Below are 12,065 nucleotides of genomic sequence, written 5' to 3' on the forward strand. Positions count from 1 at the left end.
TTGCAGTTTAGTTGCCTTTTTTCTTCAGTTTTGTTTTTCAGGTTTCTCGGGGGGGGGGGGGAGGGGGGGAGTGAATACATTGTGGTTTTAACTAAATATGTTGAAACTATAGACTACAAGAAAATCCTGCAAACAGAGGGGAAATTTCATTAAATGCAATTGGGACAAAAGTACATTCCATAAAAATATTTTCTTTATCTGTTATCTTCTAAAATGTTGTCTTATTTTGGTATCATCTAACCAAATTTTCTCAGGGAGAGAGATCTGGTGTAGTTTTTCATATGTGTTGCTCCAGAGCTGGTAAATACAGTAGTAGAACCTGGAGTAAGGAAGAATTTCTTGGTCCAGTACTCTTGTCATAAGCCTGATATGTAAAATATAAGGGAATTTTCTAGACCCAAATCCCTCTATTTGCTATCCAAACCATAGCTTTTTCCCTGTTGCCAGAACTGGGAAATTGGAGTTCCCTTGTGCTTAACCAGTTGTTGGCTGCTGCTTTTGCTTTTTTTTTTTTTTTTTTTTTTTTGACTCATCTAGCTGATGGTTGAAGGCTGGACTGTTGAGAAGGTCACTCAGGAGAGGAGGAAATGAAAAAGGAAATATTACACTACTGTAGAAAATCTACCATTAATCTGTTATTTTCCTTGTATGCTGTGTGAAGAGTTAGGATTTCATTACCTAAAACAGTAGTTTTGTGTCCGAACTTAGCTGTTAAGTCATCTCTGAATTTTGCACTGTGAGCTCGTACTTGCAGCTGTTGTGATGATATTTCTAGATTTACCCTGTCTTTGTTTATTGTTCATCATCAGTCCTATTGTCAAAATATTCTCTAAATTTGCGTGTAGTTAAGCCACATTATAGTCTAGAATACTCTTGGCTCTTTCTGGTAGCAGCACAAGATTTATATATAGTTGAGTACTCCAGCAGTCCTGCAGCAGAGGTTCAAGCAAGCAGTGCTTAGAATCTGCTTAGGGAGAGTCTGGACTATGTTTTCATGAAGTAAAAATGAACACTTGACACCTGTGACTAAAATATGCAAAGTTCTGAACCAGTGATGAATCCATTTGTAGTTGAAATCAGTCTCTGTCAGAAGTACAGGGTAACTGCAAGAGATCCAAAGTAGAAGTAAGTGAACTATCAAAGATTTATATATTCATATATGATGTCCCTCTTAAAAAAACCAAAACCCAAAAAACCTGCAATATCAGAACTCCAACGAAAGAAAACAGAAGAAGAAAGTAGTTAATGAATGTTTAATCTTACATTATTAATTTTTTTTATTGCTTGCAGTAGAAGAGTTGGTCAACCTCTTCGTGTAATTTTTAATCTGTTGTGATGACTGAACTAGTTGAAACGCTTTCCTCTGAACTTCCTTTATAAATGTGCAAATTTAGTGGTAGCTAGGTTTTGGAATGGCAATGTAATGCAAACATAGAACAAAACCTCTGCAGGCTAGTATTCCAGTGATGGTGTAGGCAGCACTGCTAACAGCATCTGTGTTAAGGTTGTACAATACTGAAAACACCTGCATCCAAAAGTTCAAGTTCTCCTGACTGGCAGCAGCTCCCTAAAACTTCCCTGGCCCTATCTCTTTAGATAATCCTGTCCATCTCTTTAGATATCCTTTCCTTAAAAGGATACTTTAAAAGGTATATAAAATTAGAACTATTCTAGAATTCTTTATCTTCCTGAAGACTTACATGAATCAAGTAATTTCAGTCTCTTTTAGATAAAAACATCATCCTAATATTGTGTATCACTCTTTAGATCATCTCTTGCAAGGGCAGCTGACTTCCTGTATCTTTAGACATTATCTGTATGCGGAATTATCTACTACCTTGAAAGATTCTCTTTTCTTTAACATGAGCCAAAAATACTTCATAAACTGTTTTTTTTTTTTTAAATGTGGATGTTACCTCTTTTCTTGGAACATTTAAAAAAAAAAAAAGGGCAAAAAACAGTTAATATCTTTTTTCATTCTCCTGCCCGGGAATCTGTAAACATGAATTCTTCTTTTCCTAGATCTTTCTAAGAATGTACATATTAGCATTTATTTTAATACTACGTTTTTGTTAGCGCTGCATTGTCAAATATGATCTTTAAAACTTTATATCTACTCCTTTTAGGGTAAGAAAAATGCTTCGGCAGGGGGATGTTGTAGCATTGGATAGCAAAACACTTTTGTTAAAAAAAAAAAAAAAAAAAAAAAAAAAAGAAAAGAGAAGTTATCAGATCACTGTCATTTTTAATAATCTGGGAAGCTTGTATACTCTTCTGATACGAACTAGGAGTTCGTAGAGAAGCTTGACTTTTTATTACAGATCTTTTATTACAGATTCTTGAAGTCTTTCTAGATTAAACATTTAATGAGCTAATAAATTAAAATGATTCCCTCTGTAAAAGAGTTAAAGCTCTTGTTTCTGTCTCATTTGTAGTTTTCCTGCAAGTGAAAGCAAAGAGAGGATTATTGTACTTAGGAGACAGTTAAAGATCTCAGAACCACAGGCCAGATTGTAGAAAATGAAGCTGCTTGTGGTTGCTACTGCAAGAGGAGCCTCCCTTGAAAATTCCAATGCGTAGCACAGGACTTCAGAATTCTTTTTACCAGAACTGAAATATAATGTGTAGACAGTCTTTTTTCGTTTTCTGCCTTAGAGTTAGATACCATATCTCACTGAAAGATGTGTACGCGAAGAATTGGGAGACAAATGGATGTGAAATACTTTTTCTGAAATGTGCTCCCAGTGTGAATAAATGTAAAAAAATGTTTTTGCTGTTGAAATTCGGGACCTGACAAAAGAACTATTTTGGGTGAGTCTAAAGTTTAGCACAGGAATGTATCTATCAACAGATGTCAGGTTAATTCTGATGGTAAATAGATTTAAGCAAAGAATTGTGACATCCACTGTCAGTAGACCTCAAGATTCCAATCGCCATTGAACTTAATCTACCATAAAAACAATGAGAGTGTTTCTACTTGATATTGAGAGATTACAACCCTCTTTCATCCAAATTGCTTTTATAAAAATCTACATCATAAAATTGAATTTTGCTGATTTTATGCTGGAGATAAAACTATTGGAAGAAGATGCTTTCTTGATTTATAGCAGCAGGATTTAGATTTTTAATATGTGGTTTAATGATGATTATATCTGGTGTCAGTTTAGCTGCAAAGACTTTTTTTGGTGCAGTTAAAAGAGGAGAGGTGGTTAGAACAAAATTTAAATATTAGTGAATGTTTAATGCGAATTGAAATAGAAAGGAAGTTATACAGTGGTCTGAGATTGAGGAGTAGTTTATAGGGAGATGTAATAGCTTTTATTAGAGTAAATATATACAGCTGGGAGGGAGAAGAAAGGACCAAGAGCTTTTAGGCATACAAGCCCTATAATTACAAGAAAAGATTATTTTTTTCTTATTACTGAGACCCATTAGTCTAATAAAAGTATTACTTCTCCCTGTGAAACTGGACTCTGATACAGCTGTTACTGAAGCTGTATTTTCTTCATGCATGTATGCATGTGCATTCAGGGGTTAAACAAATATATGCTTACTGATTCTCAGTGGATGTTACTTAAAAGTTCTTAAATATTGATTTCTTTAAGAAAAGCAGATGAATTTGTTTCAAGTAAGCAAATTTTAGTGAATTTTAAATCATTGTTCCTGATAGAAAAACAAAGGAGATGGCTATTGAACCAGTTCTGTCCAGAAGAAGGAGGTAATGTCTTTGGAAGAGGGGGTCATGGTAAGAGTTGTGCATCCTTTCTTAGCTCCAGGGACTTTCTGTTAGAGAGAAAATAATGCTGACTTTATAGTGCTTTTTGGGTTCATCATACAACGTAATACCTTATTAGAATGCTAAAAGCAAATTTTTGAGCCCGGAAGAGCCTTCATTAATTTTCTTTTTTGAGCAGTTTTTTTTGCATATTTGTTGACTTCCCCCTTTCTTTAAGCGTGATTATTTTTTGTGAACTTCTCTTGCTGTTTAATGAATTTGTAGAGTAATAATGTACTTCATAATTTTTTCAGCAATTTTATTGGTAAATTTGTAATATTCCAGTAGTACTTAAATGTACATCAGACTCAACTGTCATCAGTGAAGCTGATGTTTTAAAGACCTTTCCTACTTATTTTCTGGTAATTTTGGAAAATAAATCAGTTCTGTTTTCATCTTGGTTGCTGCCTACCAGAGGCTACTTCACAGTAGCATGTATTTCTGTTTCAAAAGAAATAAGTAAAATCACGTCTATTCATCAAATAGTAATTACTGTGTTGTTTATAAAGTCAGCAAATTATTTAACCGATGTTACTTTAGGAACAAAATAAATAACAAAAGTTGATCTTTCATAACTTCTCCCAGTAAGAACTAATATACATTTTCCAACTAGAGCAGCTGGATTTCAGGGGTGGAGGGGGTTCTTTTGAGGGAATTTTGTTTTATCCCTCTTCCTGGGCTGCTCCCTCTCTTTCCCCCTCCTTGATGCAGTCTAACAATGTTTTTAGTAAGCTTAAGAAAACACCTTTAGGAATGGAATTTGTATCTTGTAAGTGTTAAGTCCTGGGGTCTGGAAGCTCTGAGTTATCTTTTTATTTTAAATATTGTTGTTTTTTATGTTTTAACCCAGTAGAAGTAGGCTAATTGCTAGCTCAGGTGATTGTAGGATAGGCAGAAAGGAGGACATGGGCTTGAATTGTAATCACTCCCAACAGGAGATATAGGCGGGATATAGGCATGTGTCCATTTATGTCTTTTATTAAAAATCATGTAATACAAATAATATATCAAATACTATACTTGTTTAGTTTTTGAAGGCATAACTTATATGTGAAACAACTCATAGTTTTCAGAATTCAAACACTGGAGTACTTGCCCTAGTCTGAAAAGCTGTCATATTAAAGGTACAAATTAAACTGTAGTCAAACTTTCTTATAGTTGTCCCTTCCCTGAATAGTTGTGCAAACGTCAGGATGTTTCAGATCAGCTCCTCATTAAAGCAATTAGCATTGTTGCTTTGGGATGTATTCAGTCAAATTATTTATTTCTGAAAGTAGTTACTGGGCAAAATTGTTTACAAAGAACAAAGCAATTATTCCTTTTTTTCGGAGGAATCTCGTCTTAATTATGAACAGTTCTCAAGGTTTCCTTTTGTTTAGAAAGAATAAAACAAAGTAAATGAGGATCTCTCTCTATACCATTGCTACAAAACCATTTTTGAAATCCAGAAGAGCATGCCTTCTTTTCTTCTTTTTGCAGAAAAAGCATTACTTCCATTAGAGGACAATGCCTGCTGTAGATAGTCCGAGCTGTAATACTACCCTGACAATGCAGTGGCTTTAAGAAAAGCGAAGCTTCTAGAGAGAGGTGTATTGTATTGGACAGTGTCATGTATTTTATTGGACAATCTGGATGCAATACAAAAGTAGTTTTCTAATGCGCAGTCTGATTTTTAGAGCTCTTCTGTCTTTGAAGCTTACATCTCTTACAAACTTCTGAACGATTATGTAGTCTAAAAGTTGTTGTATTCAGAGCTGAGAAACTAATCTCTCTTGCATTTTCTGTATATCATGATGCTACATCACTTATGATACAAAGGTCATAACTTAAGAAGTACAGCAAAGTGGTGTATTCGTTTCATGCATCTGAAGGGAGATTTTAAATTAGTTTTTTATTACCTTTTAAAACATTTTTAAGATCTTTTTTTTAAATTAGTACATTGTTATTTGAGGATGAAGGAGTTTTTCATAATGGGCAAAAATGTAGCGGAATTATAAGATTACTTTAACTGTCTGATTTATGAACTGTAAACACAGTCTATTATGTAAGGTGCAGAAACATATATAAATGTTTATTATAACTTCCTGATTAAGTAGTATATGTACCGCTTAGTGAAAGTGAGGAATTTGGCTGAGAGTTAGCCTAGAGGAAGATTCAAGCAAGTGTTGAGTTACTAGCATTCAATGTAAAATAAACAAGTAAGGTGCTGTGCAGAACGATCTCTAGCTTCATTGAAGCTACACAGAATTTGTGAGGTAATATAGAAATTTTGGTGGAATCAAGGAAAAAATCTGTCTTTAAATTAAGGACCTGCCATCAACTATTATTTTCAGCAATGCTTATGTTGGAGAGAGCTGTTAGGAATGACATACATCAGTTCTCATAGCTGTCCGTTTAAGGCTGTCTCTTTGGAAAAGTAACAAATTTTCTTGCAAGGCATTGCTTTGGCATCTAAATCTCAGTAACTGGTTCTGGTACTGGTAACATAAGTCTTTTATGGCTGTGATATAACTCATCGTGAAACTTTCTTCTTCCTTAGCAGCATTAGCTGTCTCTTATTATTACTTGATTATTCAGCTGTAAAGAGAGGGCTGAATGGATCTGTCTGTCCAAAAAATACAATCAGAAAGTGCAGTAGTGATGGGGTTTATAAAATTAGGCTGTTTCTTTTGAATATTCTTAGTAACGATTGGATTGTTGGTTATCATAGAACTGTTTCCCTAAAAAAAATATTGGACTACTTTGGGAAGAAAATAAAAAAAACAACAGTTAAGGCAGGCAGGATTAAACTTAAATGTTTAAAATGAATTGCGTTATCCACAGCATTGTTACATTGTGAAAGACTACAATAAGTTGTCAAGCAGGTGTCTGGGATGTGTAACGCTTGTTTTGCCAACCAGTTGAGATTGAGCCAAACGGCAAAAAACAATAGTTTGGTGGAAGTGTAATGTTGGAGAGTTAAAATAACACAGTGATCTTCTCATTCTCACATGTATGTTCAAAATAAAAATAAAAAAAATTTGAGTTTCAAATAATTATACATCCAAAGCCTGCTATAGCAAAAGTGTTACCATCCTGGGACAATCTCAACACTTCTATTTTCTGAAAGTCCCTCAGTTTGCTTTAAGAGATTAAAGAGAAGTGAAAATTATTTTCCCTATATTTCTTCTGTAAATTACTTGGTTACTTTTTAAAAGGGAACTTTTTTTTTTTCAAAAGCTGTTTTTTAATTTTAAGAAGAACTATGTAAAGGTAAAGTTGAAATTCTTTAGAGAAGAAACTTTTTGCAGGTTTTATTCTATCCTGATTAATGTAGAAAATAGATGTATTGGTTTACTAGCTGTAACAATTATAGAACACTAATTTAAACAAAACAAATATTTCTATGATAGCATTTAAATATCTGGAAAAACGTTGAAGAGAATTCTCTGACAGGCCAATGTTTCACTGGGTAGTCTGTTCTCTCTTAACTGTATTTATGTGGAAATTAGCTCAAATAGAAATTTTTAGTACAGAAGAGAATTTCTGGTGATTAGAACCCTGCAAATGCCTATGAGAAATGACTTTTTCTGGGAAAGATGAGAGCCCATCAGGCATTTTGAATGAATTAGGATCATTGCATTCACATGACTTTTGAATGCTTCCTTGGCAGGAGTTTATGTAAACATGCAGCATGTTTATTTTTTTCTGGTTAGTTTTCCTTTCTGTGCATAAAGGTATAGAATCAATGAATGGATTAAATATATGGAAAGCCTCAGGAAGATAGTAACAAAGGTGATCAAAAGTAAGGAATGTTTTCAGTAGTAGAGATTGACCAAGTAGGTGAGTTCTCTTCAGTCTGGAAAAGAAATAGTGGACATATTTTAGATATCATTCATATAAAATCGTGAGTGAAAATGGAGAGGATGAAGAAGAATCAATAGTCTGATGTCTTACAGTACAAGATCTAGGGAGTTCAAGTGAAGATGGCAGAAGCTAGATTGAAAACAAAGAAAACGTGGGAGAAAACTACTCTTATTTTCTGCAAGAGTAGTTGAGGCACGGAACCCTTTGCTAAAAAGTGTTAGGGGTGATAAATCTGTGTGGGTTGCAGAGACAACCGGAAAAGTTCATCGAAGAGAAATTCTTTACTAAAAATAACCTGAACCACTGAACTACAGATAGTTGGAGAATGGAAGAGCACCAAGGGGGAAGTATTGCATAGGTTTTCCTTCGTTTTGTATTCTCTCAGACATCTGCTTTTGATCACTGTTAGGAAGAGGATAAAAAGCTAGATGAACCTTCAGTCCAATACAGTACAGCTGTTTTATATCCCAAGAGAATTTAAAAACCAAATCGTACATGTTTAGTTTATACTATGTATGAATTGTTTGAGACTCTCAATAGTTGTTTTACTCTTTATAAAGTATAGTGACTCTCTTAAAAATGCAAAAAAAAGACAAAATATAATGATCAAAAACATTATAAACTCAAAAACATAGATCTATTATGTCCGTTGAAACAGACAAATGCAGTATTTTAGGAATTGGGAAGAGTAATTAGAGTAGCAGGTTTTTACTGAAATTTTTTGTAGTCCTTGCATTTTTTATTCTCTATTTTAGGCTGCTGTATTGTAGAAAGTCTGCTTCCTGCTAAATGCAGTGTTTGAAATTCCCTAAGATGGTAAGGGATAAGCTACAAATATGGACTATCAGGCAAGCCCTGGAGATTTAGTTAATCTGACCTAGATGTTCTTTTGATGATTGAGACCTGCGGTATGTGAAAACACTTCTCAATTTCAAAATGAAACACAAGGATATCTGTTGTATAACTCAGCTGTCCGTGTAGTGACAGACGCATCAATCATTTCTGAACAGGAAAGGATTTACTATAAAAAGTTTGTAGCTTTGAAGCTGTTCATTGGCATTCGGATCAGCAATGATATTGGAAGTTGTAAGTGAATTCAGCATTTGAATTTTGCCATGTCCCAAAGAGGATTAGCTACAAATGCAAGCAACATACTATTTTCTTTTTCATTTTCAAGAGCCTGTTGTGTAAGATGTTAATTCTTGACTCCATTTTCAGCATATTTTATGTGTAACAGCTTGTTAGATCTTAGAAAAGCACTAAACAGATACCTATAAATGTGAATAACTGGGATAAACACAGTTTTACTTTGCAGATAGTGGCTGATTTTTCCATTTAGGTGTTATTATATACTACTTCTGAATACATGAGAAGCCACTGTTTTTCTATAACCTCTTGCTTGAGACTGTTTTTCCAGTACAGTGAAATTCATAGAGAAGACCATCCGTGTTCAAGAAATGGGGGGGGAGGAATTTAGGGTCCTTTTTTTTGTTGTTGTTGTGTTTTGTTTTGTTTTTAAACCCTTTCAGTGACTGCATTAACAGGTTTGGATGAGTGGCAGGATAATAGGCCCTGATATTTACTCTGCACTGTTTCTTATATCTCTGGCAAATTTTAGTATTTTCAACTGAAACTTTACATGCTGATTTTCTGATGTAAGCTGAGTTATCTTAGGAGAGGCAATTGATGATTACAAAAGAATTATGAAATTGTAGTTTTACGAATTCAGGTGTTGGAGGAGATGACAGGGGAATGTATATTGTTTGTCTATACAGAAGATACATTCGTTCTTCAACGGTAATTGTTTACTGTTTTGGAATAAAGATTCAATATTTTTCACAGCTTTTTGTTCAAACTGCCTCTTGCATTTTTTTGCAAAATTTTGTTCAAATTGTAGAAACTGCATTTGACACTTAAACAATAGAGACTTCTTATATCTTAACAGCTAAAACCCTTCAAGAGTCAGAACACTAGCATGCTTCTATATAGGGATGAGCAGACATTTTCTTGAAATCGCTTTTGGCGTTATTAATGTGAATCTGGACACCTGAACTGAAAGCAGAGTCCTCTCTTCCCTAAATGATCCTTGTGCTGAAACAGACAGTACAGAGGAAGTAAATTCAAGTACTCTGTGGGAGGGAGGGTTAAGAGGTGAAAGTACAGGATGCTTTGCAAGCAGTTTTTTTTCAGTAATTTTTCTAAATGGACTTTGGCAACGGAACAACCGTAACATTTTTCTTTAAAAATTTAATTTTTCTTAAATTTATTTTAAAATTTTGCTGTTGAGAATTAAGAAACTGATATATTTTTGTTCTGTCAAGCGTGGTAGCCTCTACTAGGTGGAGCTTCTGAAGGCTTGACACTTTTTAGAGAATTTGTATTGTGTGGCTGTAGTCCACTCAAAACAATGAAGAAATGAATAAGCAAAGGCTCATCTAACCTGGGAAGATTAATGACAGAAAGAACTATGGCGTATTAGCTATATTACATCATTTCCTTTGTAGATATGCTTAGAGTAAGCTTTGTTCTTTCCTGGAACAGGAATTACCTTACAATTAGTACACCTAGCATCTGCGTTGGCAACAGGTTACAGTGCAGTTAGTGCTCTGTAACTTTATCATTTTTTTCTTACTGAACGGTATTAAGAAGTCAAAATCAAAAAAAAAATAATGTTTTTAGCTTTTAATAATTGTAAGAAAATTTCTGATCTTAGCAGAGAAGGGGTAGCAAATGTTCATGTCATTGTTAATATGGGAGGGGCTTGGTTTTCCAGTAACTGAAGTACTACGATAGTTTTAAATATGAACCTTTCATTGGGAAGACAGTTTGCAGACATTTGGTATAGTTCTTCACCGTGAGTAACAGATATGATTACCATGTAATAGAAATATTCTATTACTGTTATAATTTGAAATACTAACTTATTTCTACCATCTGAAGCATATTTTAAAACAATACTTTGTTATATAAAACAACAGTGTTCAACCAAAATGGAAAGTGTTTTGAATAAAATATTTCAAGTCTCAATTTCAGGTCTTTCATAAGTGGAAGTTAACTTGATTGTTTGTGAGCTCATAGTCTTACTCATATTTAAAAAAAAAAAAAAAAGTGAACTTTCATTATGACTACATATAGTTATGTTTACATTTGCTGAGAATGTTCTATGTGAAGAAGTGTTTTTTCCTCTGAAAATTTTGCAGACTCCGGGGTTGAGAGCACACTCTGGAAGGTTGCAGTGGTTTGCCAAGAAGTGTATATCATCTAATCAGGTATATGGCTCATCATGTCTTCTATATAATTGCGACTATATTCCAAGAATAATTATTTTGAATTTTTTTTTTGTGCCAGATTTTTGTTTGTGAAAGGACATGTAGCAGGCTGATGATGTGAAATTAATCCTATGTGTAAATGCTGGTATTTACTTAAACAGAAATATTGTTTTAGCTGAATGCACACTGCATGTAAGTGCCTATAAATAGAAAAGTAATTGAGTGTTTTGCTGAAGTATAGCTATATTTTTCCTATTTCTTTTCAAAGATGGAGACTTTGGAACACTTGGTAGAATTAACTCAAAATCTATTTGAATGCGATAGAGATGAGATGTACTACTATCTCCTTCAATTGTGTGGTAAGTCAGCAAGTGATCTTTTTCATGTTGTAACTTTTGTTTTGTTTTGCCCCTCCTTGGGTTGGAAGCCTTCAGTAGCGGTCCTGATGGTTGCATCTGACTCAGGGCAGGATCTGGGGAAACCGATAACACAATAGCCAAAAGCTAATTAAACATGCACTAACCAAAATACGGCTGGTATGTAAATATGACTATGAGTCAAGATTCCTTATCTGCAACAGGTCCTCAGTAAGTGACTAATAGCATGCTAAACTTTGTAACTCTGCTAAGGTATCTCTTTGGGCACATAATCCTTAGTCATGAACCATTGGCCACGTCTGGGACTAAGATTGGATCCAGCCACACCTAGACTCCTCTGAGAAGGAGTTTAGAGAGCAAAGGAGTCCATTCTGAACCTTGTGACTCAACCGGAGTCTCCTTGACACTTTTATCTGACTCTGTCCTCCACGCAACAACTGAGTGAACCTTGCCATTGACCCTTGTTAAATCATTGTCTGATATATAATTGAACTTTGTTAAATCATTATCTTATCTCAATAAAATATATCGCTGCTTCTCTCTTATGAGTGAAGTGCATCACTCCTCACTCACCCGTAACATCCCCCCCCCACCACCACCACCACCTTTTTCTTTTGTGGTTGAAAAGGGGAAATAACCCTGAATTCAAGAAGAGACTTGACCTGATACAGAGTCAGTGTCGATACAATTTCTGATGCGTTTTGGGGGGGAATGCAGGAGTTCTTTTTCTTCAGACCTCAACACAGTAGCGTCACAGAACTTACATGTCCCGTGTTATTGTCTTATCTGCTAATTTGA

General features: G+C 34.5%; 1 protein-coding gene across 3 annotated transcripts in view; it reads left to right on the plus strand.

The window, feature by feature from the left end:
* Window positions 1–12,065, plus strand: part of LRPPRC (leucine rich pentatricopeptide repeat containing) — a 93,643-nt gene that overhangs the window by 54,516 nt on the left and 27,062 nt on the right. For all 3 annotated transcript variants that reach the window (XM_068939659.1, XM_068939658.1, XM_068939660.1), the window contains exons 26-27: window positions 10,822–10,890; window positions 11,159–11,249. In XM_068939659.1, coding sequence (XP_068795760.1) covers window positions 10,822–10,890; window positions 11,159–11,249 — 160 coding nt within the window. The remainder of the gene's footprint in view (window positions 1–10,821; window positions 10,891–11,158; window positions 11,250–12,065) is intronic.

The sequence above is a fragment of the Struthio camelus genome, chromosome 3, assembly GCF_040807025.1.
Source record: "Struthio camelus isolate bStrCam1 chromosome 3, bStrCam1.hap1, whole genome shotgun sequence".
Lineage (NCBI taxonomy): Eukaryota > Metazoa > Chordata > Aves > Struthioniformes > Struthionidae > Struthio > Struthio camelus.